General features: G+C 45.5%; 1 protein-coding gene across 3 annotated transcripts in view; it reads right to left on the bottom strand.

Moving 5' to 3' along the window:
- Window positions 1-5,342: 5,342 nt before the first annotated feature.
- The window catches only part of LOC114880372, a 49,045-nt gene continuing 27,172 nt past the window's right edge, over window positions 5,343-27,215 (bottom strand). For all 3 annotated transcript variants that reach the window (XM_029196310.2, XM_029196309.2, XM_029196311.2), the window contains exons 3-4: window positions 10,304-10,456; window positions 5,343-7,785 (exon numbers count right to left, since the gene is read on the bottom strand). In XM_029196310.2, the coding sequence (XP_029052143.1) occupies window positions 6,802-7,785; window positions 10,304-10,456 (1,137 nt within the window). In that variant the 3' untranslated portion in view covers window positions 5,343-6,801. The remainder of the gene's footprint in view (window positions 7,786-10,303; window positions 10,457-27,215) is intronic.

Below are 27,215 nucleotides of genomic sequence, written 5' to 3'. Positions count from 1 at the left end.
GAAATAATTTTGTGAAAAGAGAGAGGAGGACACATTGTATTTCATGCATAGCATATGTTTGATGTATTTCAGTTGCCGCTGTATGTTTAGATAATGAAAGTTAAATTACAGTTAAAATACCATTTATCTCGACGATTTTGTCGGCAGTATTTCTTAATTAAAACGAAAATTACGGTGCGCGTTGCGGAAATAAAAAGCTCGCTCGCTCACCGACAGAAAAACCGGAAGCTCCGGACGCAAATTTTCATCCCCGAGCTACATCAAAAATTCCTTCCCTCGGTAACGCGCGAATTTAAAGTTGGATCTGGCTCGTGAAAACGTTAAGAAAAAAGAAGAAAAAAAAAAGAAAGAAGGCGAGAGGATCCTTGGCGAATAAATGCGTGACAAATACCGGCGACGTTTTAACAACGGCAACGTGTCTGGCCGAGCAAAGGACTCATTCATTTAAGCCGCATTGTTTCGGTTAATGCGTGACATGTGGTTGAAAAAAACACAGTAAAACTCCAACAATGCACCAAGTGCCGACCCCTTTATCGTTCTGAGAGGGGTTAGCGATTCATCCCTTCATTATTCGGGAATTAGTAACCCCATTTCGTTTCCCTTCTCCGCTTCCACGCCACCCCTTTCGTCTTCGCTGCACCCTGACTCTGTTATCTCGCCGACTGTATACTCGCCTTTTCCATCCTTCCATTCTACGAAATAACACAAGAACGATGGTAAATCAATTTTTAACCCGGTCAAAGTTACTTGTAATCTTAGATGCACCCCTGTCTATAAGCACCACATTTAGATAAATGATAACACCACTCTAATCTGTAATAAATATTATTTTACAGAAATCTTAGAAGTTGATCTTCTCGAAATAGAAAATAAAATTCTTAAATTCTTTTATTTATTTTCGTGAAATTCGAGCAGCACATTAAATAAGTAGAATCAGTCCGAGGAAAGAATTAATTTCACGTGCGAACGGACATTTTTCGCGACGCGATTGACGGCGGAGGGTTGGCGGGGTTGAAATCACGCGTCGTTAAAATTTCACGAGTACGAGGACACGGACCGTCCTGAAACGCGTCTATCCAATCCGAGTTGGATCGGATGAGGACGAGGGGGTGGATTGGTGTCGAAGAGAGGCATTACCTAAACCGAGAAACATCACGCCGATCGGCGAGATCAACGTCACGCGGAAGGCACTAGCGAAATTATTTATTTAGATTTAAACAAGCCAGCCACGGCGCTAGGCGCACATAGCGTACATACGATACGTATAGTACATAGAGGTAGTAGAGAGAAAGGCCGACACCTCGGCGCCGAACTCACCCTCCTGAGACTCTGCAGACTCACCTCCATCCCCCTTCCATACACCCTTTCAACCACCCCGCGGGCGAAGCATCCCAATGGCAGCAGCCCCCGTTTCGCAAACCTACACCCTCCTCCGCATCCTCCAACCTCCTTTCTCCCTTCTCTACTGTGTGCCTCTTTCATCCCCCTATCTCCGTCCCTTACCCTCACACTTTGATCTAGCCTCACTCTTTCCTCCTTTCTCTATTTCACGAGCTCAGCTCTCTCGCTACGCTACTCGTCTCGACCCCGACCATCCACCCATCCAACCATCCCACCCACCAACCTACAACTCCTACGTACCGAGCGACCCTCGAGCTATCTCCAAAATCATCCCTTACATTCTAGAGCTCGCCGCGCTATCCTCCATAGAGGATAGAAGCAGAGCAGAGTCGGACGTCGTCGTCGACGAGGTTGAAAAGGGGGAACGAGCGCGGAGGGGTTGGCGAGGTATGGAAGGAAGGTTGAAACGAGGGTAGACACTAGCCGGGATATAGGTAGGTATACTGGATACTACGGGGAAAATAAGAGATCTTCCCGCACGACTCACGATACGAATTACAATGGCCGGAGGGGGTGGTGACGACCTACACCATCGCCTTCCCTTCTACCGGTTCTTCGTTCGACTCTCGTTTATGCTTTCTTACACAATTGTGAAACCGTGTCGCGGTAGTAGGAATTTTAAAACGACCAATCCGAACCGTAGCTAGATCAGGATCAGCTTCGTCCGACGCGATCACCGGTAATAGGGTTGGCGCGATATGCAGCCGCCTGGGTATTTGTTAATAACTAGGTTTGCACCCTGGGAGTGCGTTGCCTTCCAGCCAAGTTTCTGACTGGAACTTTGCTACGATTCCCTTTTCCCATCTACACGGTGTTCCGATTGTTTCTGATTTAAATCGTACAAATAAAATTTAGAATATTATTCCTGTTTTATTGTTTTTATTTTTCAAATGATTGAAAAGTGACACATGATTGAGAAATGAAAATATTTTTTATATAATTATTAAAAAAGGAATTTTTTTCTTTCTACAAATTATTAGACTGCCATGATTTGAAACTTTTTAATAATGACTCTGTCGTCACTGTTCGAATGTTAACATAAATTAATAACGATATTTAAATCTTTAAAGACTAATGGTTATCCTCGGTGACGAATGAATTGAGCTGGCATTGTCGAGCGATCGGACAATTTACTTCTTTTTTTTACCCGAGGAAGCCTGACACGGAGATCACGAAGAGTTCCCCGAAGAACAATGGACGTCACGCACGAGTCGCGATAGGGGAAAAATGTTAAATCACCACTCGATCGAGTTTACGCCACTTAAGCTCCGATAATATGGTCACCGTCCGGGGACACCTTAATCGGTCTACCGAACTATTGAAACCAAAAGTCACAAACTTGCGAATAAATTTGTGTATTGATCGAATCGATCGACATCAATCTAATCTTGAACTCTTTTGCCACAAAATTATAGATAATTAACAATTGTGACATTTATCTTTGCAACAGGAATTTTATAATTTCAAGTTTAACCCGTTGAATTCTTTTACCACACACTCAATTTCTATTTTATAATATCGACAGATTGGTAATTATAGATTGGAAATTCATCAGTACTAATGATCCTAATTGCTGTTAATTTTAAGAATTTTTTTTGGAAACATGGCATTAAGATGGTAGTAAAAAATGATTAATTTCTCTCATGGATTCTAATTTTGATTTTGAATAAACGAGAAGGCTAGCATCGGTGGTTTAATGTTACAGGTGAGATTATGCAAGGAGGGAATAAATGGCCGGACGGGTAAATATGTACCCCGTTAGCGACGGATCCCGCGCGATACAGCAACGCGTACATATGCGTCCCGTGGGGAAAGTGTAGCCGTTCGTTGAAATCTCCGGCCGAGTTTCGGCGCTTCTTAATTTCTACCCCGGTCTCCTGTCACCCGCGAGCCTTCAAAAAGAATCTCATTAGCAACGAAAAAAATCATTTCCAATAAAATACAAAATAGCAGAATCGATTGAATTGTTTAAGAAAAAATGATTTTCAAATAAAAATCTATATCGGTTCACCATGAATATTAGTTCGATCATCAAGAATTCGTGGAAGTTGAGGGTGAGGGTGGTTCGATACTTTTCTGATAGGACGTCAAAACTTTTAGGAAAGTGTTTGTAGTCTGACGTAAACTCGTAAGCCTGTTCCTTCGAAAGGCATAAACGAAAGTTAGAAATTTCTAAAAGTTACAAATATTAACCACCTAGTCGCGAGTCTCGAGACCGTAGCTCTGCTCTCGTATAAATCGATCAGGCATCAAGATTCAGTGAAAGAAAAAAAAAAATACATGAAGACAGGGGAGATTCATGGTTGTTCCCGAGGTACAAATAAGAAAGAGCATCGGAACGGTCAAAGATGGAAAGAAAACCGAGGAGATACCCCGGTTTCTTCGAATCTTCGTTATTCCAGACGAGCAGAGCCGGTCGTAGCAGGGGAAAGCCACGAAATATCCGAAGAAAAACACGTTTCCAGGGCCGAATCGATAGCAACAATGCCGTGGCAAAAGCACGAGGCCTCGGCTAGCGTGACGACGAGGGGCACCAAGGGGCAGAGCAGAGGGAGGGTGGTACGCTGCTAGAGGGTAGATGGAGCCAACGAACGAGGGTGAGAAGACGAGCTGAACAGGGGGGAGAGAGAGAGAGAGAAAGAAAGGATGGGAGAGCTAGGAGAACGGTAACGGGTACCAGAAAGAGAGGGTGGAAAACGTGGTACGAGGCAGCCTTATTGGAATCATGGAGAGGGAGAGTTTTCCTAAAGGTGCGTCTCTACTGGTATACTCATCCTTCTATCTAGAAATTTTTATGAAAAAAATGATAAAAATTTTATCATAAATTTTTATTTGACCCATTGGATCCTCTTCAGGTAATCATAAATACTAATTACCAATGTATACCTACATGAAAAATTTGAATGATATGATTTTTCTAAGAATTGTTCTCCCTGATTATAATTAATTATAATTGCAATTAGATCCAAGAAAGATTGCATAGGGGTGCAAAATGTTTACAAATGATGTAGGTGAATTGTTAGTTGGTGTATGCTCACCTTTAGGATTGACGAAGAGAAGGGAAGAAGACAGGTGGAGAAGAATAAAGCGAGGGAGGAGAGACAGAGAGAAAGGAGGACTTAGAGAGTGAGACAGGAAGATCGGTTGATGGAACAAGGCCGCTACAACGCTGGCAACAGCCAGATGGGTAAAGGCTGCATTACCTATGGTGTGCCTCGAAGAAACGGTCCTTACCATGAGAGAGCAGGTAACCTGCCTCTGCCTTCTCCTTTGTTAAAGGGAACTCAATGATTCCATCCTCTTTGTTCGTGATATTAAAGTACGTCGAGGCGCCGGACGACCACTCCCTCCTCTCGTTTCGACGATAGAAGTGTCAATTGTTTTCATTGTTCGTTCATAGAGCGTACGATCGAAGGATCTTCCTCGTTTTCCTCATAGGATCACTGTATCGTACCGCGAAATATTTGCATATCGAGAATCCTTGTTTCATCCAAAACCCTTTATCGCTGATAAGGTGAATCTCAAGGAGAGTCTTTGTCTGGGGTGGGAGTTCTTTAGCAACTTTGAAATTTTGGAAATTTTTAATTTTGAAATATTGCAATTCTGGAATTGTAGAAATTAGAAATTTTCAAATTGTAGAATTCTGAAATTTTAAAATCTTATTAAATCAATTACGCCAATGACAGTATTAAAATATATATAGTTTTTTTAATTGGGAAATATTAACATGGGACTAAAAAAGAAATGACAGAATATCATATATTTGCACTTAAATTTATTGACATTATTCAATTACACATGTATCGTATTCAATCGATCCAAATTATCAAACCTTAATTATTCCAATAATAAGGAAGGTGAACGGAAAAAAATTGAACAATTTAGATTTTGTGATTTCATATATTTTCCCATCTCGTTGGTGTGCAATTTAAATATAATAAAATAATAATAATAATTAATAATGATCATAATCATGATATAACTGTGACGGTAATAATAATAGCAATATTATTCATAATAATACAATCGCTCGCTTTACCCTTAACAACTATCTGCGCTATGTTACAACGATTATATACAAAATAATAGATCCGTTGCTATTCAACACTTCCGTGTCATCCTCAACATTTCTGTATCTACTTTCACAACGATTATCAAACCTCTATTACAAACACGTCCGTGTGATCATACCCGTTGTCTTCGAGGTTAACGACAAGCTATTCATGATACACGAAGAAAAATACTACCCTCTAGCTTAACATCATAAACAAAGCTAGTCTACACGGTGAAATACGAAAAAACTTTAGCGTCACACCAATGGAACCGTTCCCATTATCAACGATAAATCGGCAATAATTCGATTGAATCACATGGAGATATCATCCACGACGCCTTTGGTTTAACAACGTTCGCGTTACAAAGCGAGGTCCCAATTTAGTTGTCGATATACATTGATTCCCAGCCGAAAATCGACATCCTGCGATCGAAAGTAAGCGTAATTGTGCGTATCGCGATCGTGTAACATCGACAACCAAAAATCAATGATATTTTAAAGACAATTTGGATAACCCAGTATTTAACACATTTCAGACATCAAAGTTTGTTTTAAACTGAGTTATAGCCGGTCCGTTTTAAAATCCATCGAACCGGATGGATGACTTATCCATGGACGATCGAAAGCATCGCGGGTCAGCCACGCAACGAGTTAGGTCGGTACAATCTTGTCCGGTGATTAAATATTCAGCAGTTATCCTCGCGTCGACAATCGCCTATCGAATCCATCCTCGCATTCGATCCGATCTCGAAATATATCGAAACGGCCCCGGGGTCAGGAGAAGCGGATTTCGGTCTGCGGTCGTTGCGGCTCGTCTATAAATCGGTGACATGCGACGTTCGACCCATATTTTGACAGGCTCACGAATAATTCGCGTCCCGTTTCGTCGTCTATATCGAGAACGCGAAAACGAACCGAGCGATCCGGTTTAACTGACGTTGACGCCGCGACGCCGACCAAGTAATTGATCTTATCCGGTTTTAATAGATGATCGCGTTAGCCGTGAGTTTGAATGGCAGCTCGGATCGGATATCTGACCGCGTTAACTTCGTCCTGAAAGAATCGCGGACTCCTGAGCAGTCGGCCGAGGACGCATTTAGCTGACGAATCGAGAAAGAAACCTGTGTTTCCGTCGAAATTGGTGAACTCCATCCCTTGTCTCTGTACCACGACAGATAAAAAATATCATCCCTTTATTATCCACGGCAATAACCGTCCTTGATACGATTTCAAAAATAAAAACAACGAGACATCTAAACGGTATTCGATGCCCAAGAGAGAAGGGACGGAGGAATTAAAATCCTGACTTCTGATTTTTAATTATTCTTCCTTCAGGGTTGATCTCTTCACGCGTGATTCTCACCGGTCTGCACCGACACCTCCGAGCCGATCATCATACCGTTCGACAATACATTAGCCGCAGAAGGTAGCACGAGAGGGCTTGGCATGGTGATGGAAGGTCTGAGCCTTTCGGTTAGGGCCAGCATCACTTGGCAGTGCAGGTGCTGAATGGTAGCCAATAGATTGAGATTTGTATCGATCAATCCAGTGGCAGGTGAATATCTCTCCCTCTCGACGTTCTCGATCTCCTCCGTGGGCAGTACCGTGACTTTCTGCTCGGTCTCGGTCTCCTTTAACGCAGCGGCCTTGTTTTTCTCCGCCTGCAGTAGCCTCTGCTGATGCTTCAGGTACGAGGTAGTGATGGGAAGACTGTAGTCGATGGGCGTGTTCTTGGGATCCAGTCCAGGGCTCCACGGCCTTGGCAACGGTTGGCTGGGCTGAGGGGACGGTGTTCGACCCTCTGGCAACATCCTTTTCCTCTTCGACGAGGCCGAGCTTTTCGAGCTGGCTCGATCCGACTCGGGGGTTCTTCGTGAATCGGGCAGACTGTCCGTGGTCGGCAAAAAACTGCCAGCTTGGGGCTCCTTCTTCAGCAAATTCGTGATACTCAGGGGATTGTATTTCTCTTCTTTCTCCTTATCGGTTTTGTCCGTCGAAACGACCGAGCTACCCTTTTGATGCTTTTGATGCCTGTAACTGTAGAGAGGCTTGCCCTCGACGCCGTGATTTCCCTCGCGCAGCTTAGGGCTACTTTGCACCGACGTCGTCGACGTCGCGGTTAGGGCGGCGCTCGCTTGGTTCCCGCTCAACGCTGTCGTAGCCGTCGTCGACGTCAATGTCGTCGTCGTTAGCGACGCCGCCGACGTCGACTGCGATTGGTTGGATAAATTCGTCGGGCTTGGGGTTCGCGGACGTCGTTGGCATTCCGTGCAGCCCAACAGAAATCGCGTTACCGCTTCACGGGGAAGAAAGGCGTACGTTTCCGTGATCTGGAACGAAACAAAGGGGGCTTCGGTTAGAATCTGTCGATCTTCTTCTTCTCTAGAAGATTTCTTTATACAGATTTCAACAGAAATTATTGACGGTTGTACAGAAAGAAATATAATATAACGTGTTTCTTAACTCTCGTATGGCGGACCATGGAGAGAGACAGAGTTCTAATTTAATTCTTTACTTCTGATTATTTTCATTTTCGAAATTTTACACTGTCCCTTTAAAAATTATATATTTAACAGGCTCCGCTGTTCAAGGGTTAAATAATAAAATAAAATTATTTTTCGTAGTCCAAATACTTATATATTATTATATTATATTTTCTACTTTTTTAAAAAAAGTGTCAATCAGATAGAAATCAATCACCTGTTTTACGGAATCAATATATTTCCTTTTATACATTAAAAATTCGATTAGTGACAAATTTATGTTTAGAAACTTCTACTGAGTTATGAACAGAGGCACATCCTCTCGAAAGGATTTAGAAAGCAGAGGGTACCACCAATAGCGAGTATCACGAATGACCCGTTTTCTTTCGCCGTCAAACGTCAACGTCGTCGCACGGTACGGTTTCACGCGGAACGCCCACTGGGGAAAATTCATGAGCAGTAACGGAACTTTGATGTCTTTGCGAGGAGGTATTTAGCCGGAGGGATGTTCTCTGCCTCTTAATAGGAAACGTTTCTCTCCGAGGAGGTGGAGGAGCGTTATAACTTAATCAAGTATAGGAGTCTACGAGTCGAGAGAGGCAATGGTCGACGTTCCACGTGGATCTCTGTGTGGGAGTGCACGCCAAGGCACGGCAAGGTAATTCGATAAGATTTACTCGAGCCTCGACTCGGAGACGAAGAAAAGATCTGTAGGTAAGAAACAGAGATAATGGCTTCTGGATCAACGTGACACACTGGCAAACTTCCTGCAACCGGTAGACGACAGTCTCGCTTCGAACTTTGATGAAAAGACCCTCCTCTGCTGCCCTGATCGGGAAAGTTAATCATTTTCTGAACTCGTTTAGGGGATGAGTAATAAGCATCGAAAGAGTTGAGCTTGAGACGTATAGACAGGTGCTACCGCGACGAAACTTCCACTGGAACAATTTCGTGGATGTCAATGACAAAAGATTCGGTGACTTTGTTAATGGTTTCCTGTAATTAGGATAAAATGATTTTTTTTTAAATCATTCGATTCATGGATTTGAAATGTCATATTCTATTTCATAAGGTTTGGGTCAGAATTAACTCAGCGTGTCGATCGTTGAAAATCTCATCCCTTATCAAGGCGATACATTACGATCACCCTTGGCAAACGGTTTGAAAGCTTTAAACGTCACAATTTTGTTCAGCATCCTACGGTATGCACCCTCCAGTCGACCGACACCACCCCGATGAATCATGTAGCGAGAGACGGGTGGGTCGGTGCCGCGAACCGATGAATCGTGCTCTGTAACAGCCGACTTAAACGTAAAACACGTACCGTACGCGTGCGTGCGTGTACGTATGTGTGTGTGTGTCGGCGTGGTGCAGCAGTAAGCAGGCAATGCAACAAGTGTCCTGAGGTTTTGAATCACAAGCAAATCGCGGCGGTCGAGAGAGAGAAAGAGGAGGACGCGGCTAGAATGGGATACGACCGTGCGAGGGTGGGTTTGCGGAAGAGCGAGACGGGAAAACGTTGAGGGCGGGTAGGTCGGAGGGGTTGCGAACGGGAGAAAGAGAAACGGGCAAGCAGAGAAAGAGGGCGAACCGATCGGAGTCGCGAGGCAGGAGGGTGTCGGAGAACGGATATAATACCCCGGAGAAAGCTTTACGCAAACGCGCGCCGGAACACGTGAGATGACGTGTGGTATCGAGTGTTCGACGCTTGAATGCCTCCGTACCCTCCCACGGGAACTCTGAATATCGCGTGTCGCGGCCAGTCATGCAAGAATTCGCCGTGCCCACCGACTGATTCGGGGTCATCGCTTCGAAGATACGTCTTTTTAACTTCGCCGAACTTACTCGCGGCATCGATTCACTTTCGATGATACGGCTATCATCGTGGGTATATTATTTCTTCATTCATCTTCTGTCATTGCTTGAGTAATTTTGATACTGGGTTACTATAAAGCACGGACTTACATTCGGGCAATTTTTAAGTAGGTGGTACCCTAACAGTTTGAATTTATCAAATTTCGAAAATATTTCCTGTTTTTGACAGTCCTATTTCTTTTTTAATTAAAGAAATAAATATTCGACCACTTCCTTTATTTGCCTACATTTTTTAATTATGGGAATAGGAGGTTCTAAATTAAACCCTACCCCTAGGTGGTAGAAAGTTTCTTTTAGAATTGAAATTGTTTTTACTAGGATTTTAATGTTTGAAACAGAAATTATTTTTTGAAAAGTAATATTAATGGTGGAATATTGAGAGATGATCACTTGAATAAAACTTCAGTTCTGTTAGGGTTCAATGCATGGGTTGATTATTCAAGATATTAAGGCTGCAGAAGATTAATAGATATTCTTCTATGAAACTTACCGTCCTGTACGTTCTCTTTTGACCGGCATGCTTTCCCGGACGACCTTCAAGGTCAACGTGGACAGCATGAATGATGTCGAAGAAGTTCTCCACGATTGCAACCTTCTTGTACACTCTTCCGGGTGGAACGGTTCCCTCAGCCCCGTTTAACGCCTGGAATCAACATAAGACATAGTTAGAAATGCAACTAAAATTTTAAATAATTGATATCACGGTTTAGTTATATTCCTCATTTATTTAGGAGAACAAGTTGTAAAATTAATTTATGATTTGGATAATTTTTGCAAATGAACCATCTATATTTTTCATGTTCTATTTCTATACGCTGGCCAAAATGATCTTGCAATAGTACAAGGGTGCATTTGAAAATTAGAGGGTGCATTTAGGCGCCCCAGTGCCATCTAGCCCGCTGTGTGCAACTGCACAGGAAACGGAATGGTCTCTACCATCGCGCCAGACGAGTGCTAGATCCCTGCAATTTCGTTATCGACAAGCACTTCCGTTTTCCTTCGTGGGTAAGCTAGGCAACCCCAGTTACCTTCCATCTCGTGTCGGTAACGAAACTTCCTGCCAGAACAGGAACCTACTTCAACCCCTATTTTCAATGATTTATGGATATTTAAAAAAACAAGCTTGAAACGAATTAACGAACCTAAAAACACTTGAATTTAATAAATACCCGGAAAATTAAGATTACCTCAAAACATTTATAAAAAGAAACAAATATTTAAAGGGGGTGCAAAATTTTCAAAAGTTATAAGCAATGAATTAGAATTTAAATATATACAAAATTTCAAATCATATCTTGAAAATAAAGATCGACTCTTCTAATAATAAGGGTGTCTATATTCGTTGTATGTAAAGGGTTCGCTTTCGAAAACAAAGGAAATTGCGAAGAAAATTTAAAGAAAACCCTCGGAACGATTACGGATATGAGAAAAAGAAAGGTGTGGCAGGATTTTCTACGAAACATTTTCCCGGGTTTCGATGGGTTCCGTTTCCGCGGTTCGCCGCGGAGGGAAAAACTTCCAACTACCCCAGAAACTCAATTAACTGCGGCGCGAAGTGGCGTCACGGTCCGCGGGCATGGCCGCGGTCAGATTGTTCCGGCGAACTTTGCGACCTTAAGAAGTTGCGAGCGCATGCGCGACATTATTGTATTTCCCTAAACACCTGTTGAAGGGTAAAGTTGAACTCGTGGGGCTTACGGGTTGGTTAAGTGGCTGCGGTCAGGCAGGATAACAATGCCGATATCTAGGTGACCGCCGCTTTAAGATAACACCCGTACCCAATCGAAACGATCGGCCTCCCCCGTAATTACGCGTAATCGTTGCGACGATCCGCCGAGGTCGAACAGAAACCAAGGACGTTTTCTTAAATACCAAAGCGACACGATCGTTTCATTTTTCAGCAGAGTAACATTGCTAAAATCGTGTCGGGTCAAAACAGCATTTACCGATTCCGAAACGAGTTTATCGGGAATATCATAATACTAACATTACTCGTCAGACTCAACGACCAGAATAATCTCGCGCCTCTTGGATGCTGCAGACACTGTCTGTGTAAAGTCGAGGAAATATCTTCGACTGAATGGTACCGCTCGCTTTTCGCTCGATCTTGCACCAAAATAACGTACGATTTAACAGAATTGTATTATTTATCGCGAAAGTTGGAAGTCGAATCGAAAATTGTTTGTTTGAATCATTCATTCGAATTTCATATCAGTGTTAATTGCGTCAGTTAATTTTGCAGATAATTTATTAAAGATCGGGTGAAACGATAGAACAATGGTAATGAGAATTGGAAACATAATATTGTTTGATAAAATGATCAAGTTTTTCGCATTAAACCTTAAAGGAGAATTCTTTATCAATGGCTGGCCCCTTCCTTCGATCCGAAGAAAGCTCTTAAAAAGAATTTAATAAAATAGTACGACGAAGGCGTTTCGCCTTTATTTCAGCCTCGAGGCGGATTCTCAGTTTTAAGAAATGATCGGGGCTGAACCGTCCTCCTCCTAGTATTACTTTATTAAATTCTATCCAGCAGTTTCATTTAAACTTTTATTTAAACCGCTGAAGTAGACCAACCTATCCGCAAAAGAACGTCCCTTCTATTCCGATGGTTAAATGTAAATCAACTTGTTCGATAAAAAATAATTCCTTATATAGTCTTTAAAATTTTAAATTTTAAAAAGAATAGTAGATTTCAATCTAGCCTAGTTCCTTCCCAAAATTTTCACCGACTATTATAAAATTTTTGCATTAGAAACTAAGTTAGGATTAGAATTTTCAGAGAAGCTAGAAGACCTCGTTTCTAGTAGAAGAATAATGTTAAGAGAAACAGAGTAGCAGCCCCTGAGGGATCAATAAAAGTGCACATTTTCTTCTTGAAAATATCAAAGACGATATTTCCCGGTAATCGGGAAATAGCAGAGACGCGTGTGCCTGGAAAGCCAAGGTAATATGGACGATCCGCGACCTCGATCCCTCGAGCCCCAATAATCGTTGACAATCCATGAGTTCCGGGGTCAGACATCGTCCAGCCCTCGAGAGATAGCCCCGTGGTTCGATCGAAACGGGCGGAGATTAACCTACTTGACGGTGTGTGTAGTACGTATCTTGGCCAGCGCTTATGTAAACCCGCGTCGAGGGTAAGTTTCACGGCTGAATACGCTCGGGCACGAAGCTCTCGGCATTCTGTCGCCTATGGATGGCCGTGTCACGCAATGCGTATTGGCGTGTAACAAGCACGATAGTATATAAACCCTGCATACCTCCACGGGACGCGAGATCTCTGTCTATAGACGCGTGTCGATAACTGAATATGTATGTAACGCCACCTTTAAGGCTCTCCTCCGTAAGCGGCTCAAGCTCATTTTAATACTTAATAGAAACGGAACACGAGGCGACCGTGCTTTGTTCTCGGCACGATTACTGTTATACACCTTCGATCGCGTTTTTCAGACACCGAACCATCTATTCTGATCGTTTCGAAGCGTTTCAATGATAAATTGATAAGAGTTATGTGGTATGATCGGTCTGTAGTCTTCTAATCGATGAGGCGAATTGAATTACCAGATATGGACATTTCTGTCTAAACTTTGAAAACTTAATTATTAACCCGTTGCCTCATATTTTGACGTAGATCTACTGCAGAATTGCTTATTTGCTGTATGAATATAGGGACGAAAATTTTCGGTGGGCAAAGATGTTAGGCTTCTTAGGTGAGGAGGGGATGTTCGACCCTTGGTACTTGATGTCGAAGTAGTCCTAGATGAAACATACTTTTGCTAGGATTTTGGACTTAAATTCTACATTGAGTCATTCGGTTGGTCATCCAACATTATATGGAATACTTGGGTATTGTGCTTGAGTGTTTGCGAATACCTCGAATTCTGGGTTGAAAGTTATCATTCGAATTCGGGAGTACCCATCATTCGGGTTTGACACGAAACCCGATACTTGTGTTCATCGGAAAAAAATCAATGAAAATCCGTTTAAAAGACGCTGCCCAACTGGTAAGGAGATCTGCAACGACGGTCTGCTTTCGCCAAAAGCAACGAAATCCTATAACCTCGCCAAGATCAGAGAGTTAAACGCGTGTAACCTGAGAACGGGACATGATCTCGGCCCCATCCATCCTGCTGCACCAAATAAGGGTCGATAGCCGACGGAGGCGATACACCAGGGGATGACATACGAGAATTCTTTGATGGCAGGCAGCTGTCAAATGGGACGCAGGATATCCAAGATAAAGATGGAGAAATCACTCGTCGGTTAACCGACGGTCACTCCTGGTACAGAATTTATTTATATAAGAAATACCATCAATTTCACCGTCGATCGGATGACTTTTGACACCGCGAATCGAGAAAAAGTAAGGAATCGAACCGCGTTCCCACGAATCTTCCACTCTGCTTTCGACGATCGAGAAAGCTTGACCGAGGGGGGTGATTTCAGAGCCCTCGAGGATCCATTTGCTCGCGAAGCGACTCGGGATAACGAACAGCTCGCATCAAAGAATATTATTGCGTGGGGAAAGAGGCTTCCAGCGTTCTGAAGAAGGAAAAGAGGGACGATGTCTCGGGGAACGACGCATAAGCCGGTGCTGAACGCGCGAAAGGGACGCCTTTTACGGTTTCCTTTTCCAGTTCCTATCTCGCTTCGGTATCCAGACGGTATTCTGTTCATGGGCGTACACAGCGATTCCTTTTGCAATACAAAACTTCCCTGGTTCTCTCCTTTCTTTTGCAATAAAGTGTATTTCAAATGCAAACGCTTGAAATATTTTTCAAATTAATCCAGGGAAGACAGAAATTTTGAAAAGCAAAATCTAGAGAAGAGCCGGTGGAAACGCGTCTAAAATCCGTGGCGATGAGTTCCAGAATAGAAGCACGTCAGCGGTGCCATAAATCCGTATGAGGCACGGGACGGGCCAAGTTTGCGGCGCAACGAAGTCCGGGGTATAGCGGGTGTTTTAAAACCCCGCGGACCACGAGTTTGCATTTTAAACGAACGGGACGGGGACACGCGGACAGGGCGGAAAACAACGCGGCGGCCACGCAAACGCGGCGGAGAATCGGATTAAAAAAATTCACGAGGGACTGGCCGTTCTACGGGCGTCGAGGCGCGCATGAACCGCGTGGGAGGGCGTCAGATTAGTCATCTAACGGGTGTACTGTTTCGAACGATTTTCAAAACCACGCTATAAATTTTGAATTCGTTACACGAAAAAATTTAGAAAAATCATTCTTAGGTTTTAATTTAAGGGATACAAGTAGAAAACCCTAAGAGGGTCGATCACCACCCAGTACTGACGTTCGACGCAACCTAACGATTCGCGAGTTGCCATGGCAATTAATAGTTGAACGAAGCAAAGTAAGTTATAAGTAAGCTAGAAACGCGTGGGGATAAGCCAGGATTCCCATAGGACCATCTAGGGTTAACGAAGCGCCAGCAAGAAAGTTACCACCGAGTATCGCTACCGCATCGTCGTTTCGGTAACTTTGCCTTACGTAACGCGCTAGCGTCAAGTGCTTTCGCAGTTCGCGTGTACGTGTGTAACGACGTCGACTAATTCCTATTTCCCTGTCCTTTCGAGAGCAACATTGGAGGTCCTGAAGGAATTAGCCTTAGGTAAAAATGATCGAATTCTTTATTCTGCTACTCTTTGTATTTCAATGTATCGACTGCTATTCAAAAGCCAAAACTGCCCACAAAATGTCATCGATAAATGAAACCCCTTCGTTCTCTTCTATCCCGAAAAATCCCCGATTCTGAAAGCATTCGAACATCCTCCGAAACTGACACAGCCCGCAAACGTGATCTCATCCCTCGGGCAGTGTCTCCTCCTCCCGCTTCTCGGTGACGCAACCGCTTGACGTCAAAAATTCGGGAAGCGTTCTGAAAATAGTAGACTGGCTGTCGGGACGCGTGTTACGAGCTGTCCTGGCACGCAGACGGCGTTTAATGGACGGATCTAGGCGCGTCGAAACGAGGCACAGAGCTAGCTCCAACGGAACGGCCGTAGTCATTGAAACAGTCCCGAGGTGGCAGCGTGTTCATTGCATAACAACGATACTAGGAAGTGGCGGGAAAGTGGCACGGTATCATTGCGGCCGGCCGTTAAATATTCTCAACGAGGTCGGATTACCTCCATTACGCGAAGGAACGACAACGAGGCGACCAGGAACGAGCCCATGAGGAATACTCGGAACTGGCTTCGGCCTCCTCCTTCTCTCCATGGTCCGTCTCCGCCTCTCGGGACCCGCTATGTGCACACGGGACGTCGGTACACCTTGATCCATCTGGAGAGGGCAAGGACTAAATGATCATCTCATGGCTCATCCCAATATTGATAGTTTTAATTGTCGAGGTTCATTAGTCGACAGGATAGACATCTCAGAATGTTGACTAGGAATAATTGGAACCTATCATCATTGCTCTAGATTATTTCAGAAGCATCAGAAGTGGACCCACTAAGTGCACATGGGACGTCACTTGATCCAACTGGACAGGACTAGGATTAAATGATCATCCCCAAAATATTGACACTTCATTAGTCGATAGGATAGACATCTCAGAATGTTGACTAGGAATAATTGGAACCTATCATCATTGCTCTAGATTATTTCAGAAGCATCGGAGGTGGACCCACTAAGTGCACATGGGACGTCACTTGATCCATCTGGACAGGGCTAGGATTAAATGATCATCCCCAAAATATTGATACTTTTAATTGTCGAGGTTCATTAGTCGATAGGATAGACATTTGGAGAACTTCTAATTATCAAGGTTCATTAAAGGCCCTACACCATTTCAAAGACATGAAACGTGGAATCCAACAAAATACCCCTCTGTACTGTCTTCTTAGTATAAAGTACAAACTCTTATTTACTAGTATCGATTCAACCCCACACCCGACTCGATCAACATTTGTTTTGCCGGGCCTTTCTTCCGTTCGACCGCTACCTTCCACAGTCCCGTGTGAGATTGGGTTAGTTTTGGCCTGTGTTGGGACAGGACGCTGCGAGAGCCAGGCCACCCAGTAGCCATTTAGATAAACGACCCGGCCCCCGTTGAGTGCTGCGGGATGCCGGTGCCGGCTGAGCCGAACCCGCGACCGGGAGAAGGATATTGAGAAGAGCGAGGCGAGCAGGGAAAAGGAGAAAGACCGACGACACACTTCCAGAGAAGCGGACGAGACCTCGGCGAGCGTGGAGAGGATAACCGAGGCACGAACACCGAGGTCGTACTCGCTGCGGGCATAAAAAGTGTTTGGGTTTCGGTGACGGAACAAAGAGTCTCTCAGCCGTGGATCCTCCTTTCACGTTTTCGTTTATTTGACGAACACCACCCCCTCGCTCATCGTTCCTACGGCTCTGGACACGCACGGCGTCGATATTTGTTGATCTTGCGCCGGGATCTACGGCTGGAACCGGCGATAAGTTCGTGATCTTTTTCGGGAAATTCGACCGCACGAAGTTTGCTCACGATTGATCGCGTTTCATATGAACTGATATCTTCTGTTTCATCTTTTTAGGATTACCTTTCGGAAGGTTCAAAGTTTGCTTAATTATAGTAGGTAATTAATAATTCATATTCAAAGGCATTTTTAAGATTTCGATATTTAACCTCCTTCCTCGTTATTTATAACAACACAGCGAGCCTAGACTGCGAAATAACCGTGCAGGCTGAGAGAGGTTGCCCTCGCAACGGGCGTCGATTCTTTTTCAACCGATCGCCGCCCATAGCGCAGCCAGTGATCCTGTTTCTCGCGGCGGTGTTTCTTTTACGAGGCTGCCGCTGACCGGCGGAAGTCCGAGGTATCGACTTTCCTGCAGGGCTCGTGGCATTTACCGACCCTCCACCTCGGACACCAAAGTGTTCGCGAACCGCTGGAATTCTGAACAACCTTCTCGTAAAGCCGGCCCGCTACGAGGAAACGCTCTCTGCGTTACCCGCGAAATTGCTCCACCCGCTAATCATACGGTTTTTCAGCGAACCGCCCGTATCCCGTGGAATTCTTCGGCAAAACACTCCCAAGACCTACATATCTCCCCCGGATAGAATGTTTGCCGACGGTTCGTTTCGTTGATTCATCCTGTTTCTATTCGTTCTACCGATCCGATGCTTCCCATTGCCAATTGAAATTTCATTAGACAGGTGTAAATTCTTCTAATTTTCCATATTACGAATGACCGTTTGTTAAATTTCATTAAGAATTTCCTGCATACGACGTTTGTTAATATTTTGTTCATAATCTCCACTTTATGTTAAGAAATATGTCTTCTTTAACCCTTTATCGGACAACATCGTGTCACATTCGTAAAGCAGGTTACAATTTAAATGTGTCATATCTATCTGGTGCTTTTAGTATAATTGAATTTTGAATTTCTTTATTTGTTTTAAAATTGAAGCAATGAATAGTTCAACTCTATCTGACGCAATTATCGAAAAAATCATAGGCGAAAGGGGGTCATTTAACCACCCACGATAAGAATAGGTAGAAATGTCGGTAGATCAAGTGTTAAAATTAACCATAGTGTTTGATATCATTCGAGCAAGGTCCATTGCGCAATTATCAATCACTCTGTAGAAAGCCGACAACTGATAACACTGGATTTATCTCGGTCAAAATATAGCCCAGATTAGTGGACAATACCGAGAAGAGATTATTTCGGCAATCTGAAGAAAGTGTAACGATAACCGTGCTGTTTACTGAGAGTATAGTTTGCTTTGTTTCATCGTACCAAGAAGTTAACGAAGATGAAGGATCGATTATCAACGATTTACCCTATAAATTTAATCGAATAATTTTAGAAGACGATCATTTGGAAGGAAGAAATTCAGAAACAAGGAATCACAGCGATCTATTCATCGAGGAAAAGAGGGTCGGTGCTGAGATAGCTGGTGGCTCGTTTGAAAATCCCCAGACGAGTCGAACTTTTCCAGGAAGTCGTTACAGTCTGGGGGACTCCGACGTCCGCTAATTCGGCGCAAGTTTCCACCATTTTTCGCAGCCAGTCTCACGAAGGAACTCCTGTTTTATTTATAGCGGAACGCGCTTCGTTACCTTTCCGCTCGATTATCGATCCTCGAGACACTAGATACTCGACATACTTCGCCGTTCTCTCTCTCCTTTCTCCATTCCTCTCTCCCCGTTACTTACGGTATTACTTAACATTTTACCTCCTGCCTCGAGACAGAGGGAAAAGGAGAAAAAAAAAGAAGGTAGAAACAGAATTCTCTCCCGTCCCGTCCAACCCGGTGGTTCACGACCCGTTCCGTTCGCTCGCGGCAGGAAAAAAACTCGGCAAAAAAAAAGCGATACTAGCACCAGGGCTCGAATTCAGCGATCGGGTTCCCAAGGGTTTTTTGCGCCTCGTCTCCGCTTGAGCCGCAAATCGCGCGGTTTTATCGGAAGCAAGGCCACCGTGGCCGACACCTTCCAGTCGGATATACTTAGGAAGCCTCGTACAGACCCTCCTATACTACATCGCACCAGGGAAACCCGCTGGTTCCATTCATTTTAACGATTTATTACAGTTACGATGGAACTAGATATGGGATCAAGTTCAATTGTGCCCACAAATCGCAATCAAGTCCGCGACAAAAGTTTCATTTCATTCTGCTGTTGAAAGGAATTGACAGCATGGTTTTTGGAAGATTACTTAGAAGTTTTATTTGTGCGGCTATGTTTTGCACTTTAGTAAGGAATACTAAATTATTTTGGGCCAGCAACAAACTTGAAAACTCTACGGTAAATGTTGTTTCCACAAATATTATGAATTTTGTGTAAATAAAATACCTCATCTCTCAGGAAAAATTCTGGCCCTCTAAAAATTAAGGAACCAAGATTAGAATATTTGGTTGAGGATGAACCTATGGTATTTGTTGTCTTGTGACTAGTGTTAGTCATTCAAAGTGTAATAACTCTGGCCATTTTTATGCCCGGACTTACGGAAAAACTAACATAAACAGAGAAGATAGGTTTCGATTCGATCGAATACCGAGGCAATTGTCGAGGTGTTAAGAGACGTGACAGAGGAGCGTAAGGCGACGGGTTTCGCTTCCATTATCGTAGAAATCGCGGCAGGGACGTTTTTTTTCCTCGTTGACCCTAAACGGCGTCCGTCTGGTCGTAAAAAGCCACTCCTCTGGCAGTGGTCGTTCGAGTTTCCGAGCGGTTCCCTCTCGGATCGCTAACGACGAGGCGCGAATCGATAAGGGTCCGCGGCTCGGTCGGTCGACTGGCAAGCGAGGCGGCGACCTGGAATCCGACGGCCCGTGACCGGAAACCGATCGTGTCGGCCGCGCTGGCCGGCCAATCATCCGAAAAGCCGCGTCCGGCATGTCTGCAACGCCGATCCCGGAAAACCGGAACCTCCGGCTGGCTCCCACTACGCCTGCCTGCCCCGCCCTACGTCCGTGCCGCTATCAAGATACCGCGGAAACGTATTCCGGCCTGTCCGCGTTCATTATCGACTAGCCGGACACGTTTTACGGCACTTCGGGCTCGCGAGTCGGAGTGATTTCCGAATTTATCACCGCCACCCGTTCCACTCGACGAGCGTCGCCTTGTTCCGGCTCCTCAGGCGATTCTCGTCGCTGATAAACCGGATCTCCATATGGGTTCCGTTGTAAACTGCCCTACATATACCACCACCGGCTGAACCAGGATCTCGAGGAATTATACATAGTACTTCATCGGGCACGATGATAGCAAATCGAGTATAGAGAAAGAATCGGTACGAACTTCACGGAATACGTTAACTTTTTCCATCAGAAGTCATGCTACGGCAAGACCACGGAACCGCGTTAACTTTTTACGATCCCAGCTCGCATTAACTTTCCTATTATCATACGGAGCCAACCGCGTGCTCGCAAATCATTCAAGATAAAACCTAAACAATGAATTATTAAAGTCAGGTCTTAAACGCGGATCTTTGCTCGGAAGAACCGACTAGTCGGGAAGGTCCATAGTCGTGGAGGAATATCCTGCTCTTGAAAATCGAATGATTTTGAGTAAAGGAAACTAAAATTAAGAGTAACTGAAACTAAAAGGCTTGAAATTCAGTCAAATTGCCCTACTTCAGAAGGTACGGAATTCGACTCCATGCTGTGGCAGCGTTAATTATATCATCCTTATTGTACCTTTTCCCCGAATGGAAAATTGTGTGTACCACCTGCGATATTTTTAATGCAACGACAATGGCAAAGTGTGCATCATCAAATTAATATATTTCTCTCCTCATGAAAAATGCCGAAGAAATTTGGTTATTTAAACTGCAATGCGCAGTGTCTCCACGTGGCTGATCAGTACCGACCATACAGCAACGGCATACAGCGTGTACGTCCTTGACGAGGCACGTACGTTCACGAGGGGAGTCCCTGATCCGGCGTCGAAGAGAGCCGACAGCGAAGCTAAACCGAATAAATTATTACGCAGCCTCCTCCGTCGTCGTCGTCGTCGCCATCGTCTCTGCTCGCCGACTCGACGATGGATGCCCCCCTGCCGTTAAGCGTTGAGCGCGGGCCGGCCTGCAGGCACAAAAGATTCATATCTGACTGGAAGCCTTGCGGAGAAGAGTGTTCCCTCAGCCACGGCTTGAAACGGGACCCCTGAGCCCGGAGCGGGACGGGATTCGGACAATACTTGTCCCGTCCACGCTTCGGACGAAACTTCGGCATCCTCTGACTCCATCCACCGACCCGTTTTACTCTCCGTCCTTCTCCGTTCAACGCGCGTCCCGTTCTCTGGTGCCGGGTCGAAGCCGTATACGGCCGCCGAGTGTTGCCAGACAGAGATGGCGTCTGCGTCAGACTGGAAGCCAGTAGACGTGGGAGAGAGAGAGAGACGCGATAAGAGCTACGTGCGAGGGAAGAAGATGGAAAGGCCAGGCAAACGCGTGGGACGAGGAGCCACCTAGCCGATCGCACGGTGTTAGAGTCAACGGTGGGTAGAGTAAGGGTTAGATTGAGGAGCGGCAGAGGAGGAGGAGGAATCTCCGGAGATTCCACGCATGGAGAGTCGTGGAACGGGCCAGACCAGGCTTGTTGGTTGCACGGAAGACAGCTGCCAGCCGGCTTACCGCCGGCGCGCATTATACCGGCTGAAAGAGGAACGGAGAAGGATAGAGTGGAGAGAGAGAGATGAAATGGGTTGGGTTAGTGTTGCCTCAAGGGAGGGAGAACGGGAACGGGAAGAAAGAGGTAGCGCGTGCAGAGCCGCACAGGGTTCGAGGTGGGGGGGGAAGCGGGGGGACTGCGCTGGCTGTCCCGTAAAGATCAGCGCTAAAAAGTACACGCTTAGAGCCGTGCAGCCGAGCCGAACGAACGGCTGACCGGAGAAAAAAATGTGAAATCGCTGACGGGGGACGAGCGTACCGCGGTTCGCTGCTACCGAATCCGGACCAGAGGAACCCGGTAGCATTTTCGTGCCGACTGCACGGGGCCCGATAGAGCCGGGAGCTGTGTCTTACAGCGGTCTTTTTCGCTTTCTTTTTTTTTTTTACGTCGGCAATTCGTGGCACGGCGTTCTTCGAACGGCGACGAAAGGCGTGCCCGGAGACAGAAGGAAATGTTCCGCGAAAGGTGTCGGGGTTTAAAAATCATTTCCTTTTTCATCTTTTACCAGAGTTTTACTGGTTTTTCCACTTTTCTCTGCGAAACGTAAACATCCCTCGATGATTTCCCGTGGAAGGGCAAGGAAATAGCGAGATTAGTCGGCGAGATTTAATTCTCGATCGACGCTAGGGCAAACGCAATTTTGTTGCTCGAGGCGACTAAACGGTGGATGATAGGCGGTAGGGCGGTTTCAATCTTGCCAAAGAAGAAAGGCAAGATTGCTGAAACGAGCGATCCACGCCAGTCGGCTGGGTCATCCCGTGGCGGAAAAGGTCGCGAACTCTTAAACCAATTCTGGCAAGGAACGGTTCACGATCTTGGAAGAGTACCAGGAACTGCTGAGAACGAGAAAACCTGGACGTCGCACGATTTCTTCCTTCGCGAAGAAGTTTCTCAGATCCACCGTCGGAACCTGTCGCGAGAGACTCTCGGATTTCTAATCTTACACTTTCTTTCCATCCAATCTTCTTCATTTTCTAATATTTTTTCATTATCACAGGCTCTTCGTTAGAGCAACATTCGCTTTTGCATTTGCAATTAATTTTACCTTAAAGCGAGTGTATATAATATCAAAAAATGATTTCCTAAACTTTACACTATTGTGTGTACAGAAAGAAACACGTTTTTGATGGTGGTAGAATCGCAGTCGACACGGTCGAGCACGCAAGGGGTTTGGGGTGAAAAAAGGAAAAAAAAAGAGGCAAAAGCTCGGCTGGCACAAGTGACCGCTTCTGTCCTCTGTAAATTCTTCTTTCCCCCCGGAGCACGCGTGTCGCGCGTGCGACTTCCATTGTGGGACGAACTCGCGTTTCCACCCTCGTACGACGACACGGGAAGTCAGGGGCCACGGGGGTAGAGAGCACGATCCACAGTCAACACGAACGAACGAACGAACGGCATAAGCCCACCCCTGTTACGGACCGGTCTGTCCCTCATCCCCCGTCTCCTACCCCTCCGTGACACCCTGTCCTCTCTGTGTCTGCTGGCTGGCGTGTCGGATTTCTGTTTGCGTTACCGTGTCACGCATCGAACCCCGTCGCTTCGAATTCACCGCTGCTTGCCACCCCCTGTACTCCCACCACCATCGCCACCCCCGCGCTTCCATTTCGATCGGCCGCTCGGCTCGTGTAATCTGGACCCTCTCAAGTGTGATTCCGGCTGATCCCGCCTTCGACTACGTGAATTATTAGACAGGCATTTAGGATCGGCGCCGATCGATCGAATCCATCCCTCTCTTTTTTTTTAGCTGCATATAGGCCGTCAATGATGAAGGGGTGGCTTAGCGTGATACAAAACTAGATGTTTTGTTTCTAAAAGGAAATTGTTGGAGGGAATGAAAAATAGACTAAATATAGAATGTTTTATCTTAAAAAGATGTTTAAATTTAGATTTAATTTCTGAATTACCACCACAATTTCTGCGTTTCGCGTTCAAGTAGCAGGGATAATTTATCGCCGGGTATCGACGAGTAATTTCTCTGTACCAGAGGCAAAACATTTAACAGTTTCCAAGCTCGTGGCCGTTCGAGTGAAATCAGAAACGAGCACCGTGGAACGCGGTTTCCGCTCGCAACTCGAACGCATTCGCATGCACCGGCTGAATTCTGGAAATTCCAGGCTGCAACCCCGCCACCGAGAGGAACGGCTTTTATTCTTCTCCGGCACGTCAATGTACTTATTTTCCGCGGAGCTTTCCTCACTTTTCACCGGCGGTCTTGCGTTGCCGGCTCAATCCACTAAAATCTGCCAGCACCTCGAGCCAGCCATTTTTAACACCATCCCCTTTTCTCCTGTTTTTATCTAATAATCCGTTCATCGATTTAAAACCACAGGGAAAGGATTTTTAAATGAAAAAATACTATAAGCAGGAATAAGGGAATTGTATATATTTACAAATTTTCTGTTCTTTTCACTTAGAAATGGATTCCCAAAAATACTTGATGGGAATTTTGAAACTGATTTTCTGCATCTATAAGGAGAATGGTCGAAGATATACGAGCAGCACCGTTACGCGTTTGAATCCTGTGCATAAAAGAGCCGGACTGTTGCGTGCAGTTGGAAAATCCGATGGCCACAGGCTGGAAAATGTAAAAGGCGCGGCAACGACCGGCACACGGCAGTACGCATGCTTCCTCTTCAAAGGTTTCATCGCGCTATCCATCCAGTCGTTCATCCGTTCCACTCCAGCCCATCCCACTTCAGAATCCATCGCATCTATCCTCTCGCGTTCTTCGTCTGCCGCTTCTTCCGCCGCCTCTTGTCCCGACGCTTTGTTTTTCTCGCTTCCTGTCGACTCCCTACCGCCCCACACTTCGAGCAACTTTTTCCGTGCCGCCTCTCTCCTTCTCGTCGCTTCCACTTGCCTCTAACGAGGATTTGTCGGAATTTTTCTTTTTCCTTTACACTTGCCGCAACCCTTTCGCCGCGGAGACTTTCGATCAGACTGCGAACGTGGATAGCGATCGAATTCTTATGTTACAGCAAAATTTAAAAAATGCCAAATTCCCGGAATTTGGCCCAAAATAAGCCAAGTTGGCAACCCAGTTTCAGATCTGTATTAAAATTTATATGAAATATGTATTTCGTGACATACGTTAAGCGAGGGTGAAATTTATTACGAAGCGTGAAGCTTAAGCAACAGTGTTTCAAAATCAGCCGCTCGATACGCAACAAGATAACGCTGAAATCTTTCATCTCCGTTCACCTTGTTCAGCTTTCGCGTGTTCCTTTTTTCCTCCCAGTCTCGCGCGAAACAGCCTTCAAACCCGTTCGCCTGAGCAGTTCCGTGTCGATGATTTCGCAGGCGCCAAGACTCCTCTGCACCGTGCGAATCAGCCTTTAAACAGGCCGCACGCGCTGCACGGAGCTGCTTCTGGCCAGGTGGAAAGGCCGCCGACGGCGGGGATTTTTCACGCGTGAACAAACACTCGAGCGGCGAGCGTGGAAGATTGCGCGCGGCGGAAAAACGCGCATACCTGGAACGATAACCTACAAACGGCCGAGATGGAGTCAAAGAACGAGTAGCTGGGAAGAGATCGATTCTACGTAAGATTCCTTCGGTCGGACCTTCCTTTTTTCAGCGAGGAAAACGGGAAGAAGGAAAGCAAGAGCTGACAGGATTAATCTCTTAGCGAGGAACCGACCGATCAAGCGGTCTCGAAAAAAGGAACCCGTTGAAATACTTTTCGGGCGATCGCGATTTTTCCTGCTGGCAAGCGGAACGCTCGAACGACACTCTCTCTCCCGCGTTTCAAATGAAATTGCTCCGATGGAGACGCGGAATAAGCGCGCGACGATGAAAATTGATACGCCGGAAAGCCGTCCCAGGAGGAATTTCCTCCATACTTTCTGAACGTCGTAAAATAGCGCCTTTCTTTCCTCTTTTCCTCGCGAGCAGTAAAACGAAGGAAATTTTGAAAAAATATTCAAGATCCTTAATTTATAAGAGGAAGGTGGAAGACAAAGAATCCCATAATCTCCACTCGAAAAGCGTAAATAAGAAAGCATCTACATACCGTAACAGTATGTTTTACGATCTTGCCCGAGTCTCGGCGCGCACAAATCAGGGCGGCGTGAAAAAGAAAGGAGAGGAAAAGAGAAAAGGTGAGAAACGAGTAAGCTAGCGTGGAATTTGAAAAATTCACGAAGCCCGGCATCCGTCATGAATCCCGTAGCCGTCGCTCGGTGGCTGGGTTGGAAATTACGAGATATCGGAAGCCGGTTCTGCAACAGGATCCCACCAGACAAGACGGAACGCACACCGTATGGGTCTGGGTGACCAGTCGAATTTCTGGCGTGTTTCATTGGTCCGCGGGCGATAACTAAGGTCAGACGCAGTTTCCTCTGCGAGCAATCAGCCGCATCGATACGGCAAGCATCGAGCGTGTAGTTGTACCCGGCTAGCTACCATGGTCTCTGATTGCATGTGGGAATATTAATCTCCACGGAGCATGGGTCGGGTTTACATCGATGCGTGCCGGTAACGACGCGCTGCCGGATGGATTTTAAATGCAACCCACCCTGCCCGAAGCATCATCCCTGCTCTCACCGCCGTTAAACATTATCCAGCCTCGCAATTTAGAATATGCGCGGATCGTTTGCGGCGGAGGGGAAGAAAAAGAAAAAAGAAAGGAGAAATGGGAACCGTTCCATCCGGAGACGCGTCGGAACAATTCAACTGCCGAGTTCGACGACGATTTGCGAGTCGGGATGTTCTCTTTTGCGGATGGCTCGCTTGGATAGCGTGCAATCGATCGCGAATGGAGAAGAGTCGTCTTTGAACAGACTGCAATGCGTTTCAAACGGGACTCCAAATAAGGCTCGTCGATGCCGAGCACCGCGTTTTCCTTTCGAAAGACAATTTTTGTTAAGGGAACAAAGACTTTGTTTTGTTGCGCCGATATTTCAGGGAACGAGCCTGAAAAATTGGAAGACTCTGGGTATAGGGGAAGTCCTCTTAGGATTAGGATCTACTTTAGCTTCATTTTTCATCTGGGTTTGTTAAATTTCAAACGGCTGGTCAATTACACTTGGGTAGCAACCGAGTTAGGTCAATATCGTTTCGGATCGGACGATCTCTCCACGCCCATGTCTACCAGTTCTATTCTTGTACCTTTGTAAACCCTGCGTCCCCGATACTGTTCGCTCCTCCAAAAGTAGGATAACTTTGAGAAGGGATGTTGTAAAACAAATTCGTAATATCTAACGGAAAGCTGTTCTGCTGTTCATCAAAGTTGAATCCTCTGTGTCTTAAGTTTCTCTTTGGTTTACTGCCATTTTTGGCAT

This window comes from Osmia bicornis, chromosome 8 (assembly GCF_907164935.1).
Source record: "Osmia bicornis bicornis chromosome 8, iOsmBic2.1, whole genome shotgun sequence".
NCBI lineage: Eukaryota > Metazoa > Arthropoda > Insecta > Hymenoptera > Megachilidae > Osmia > Osmia bicornis.
The sequence above is the reverse complement of the archived record's forward strand: the minus strand, read 5'-3'. Positions and strand labels throughout refer to the sequence as shown.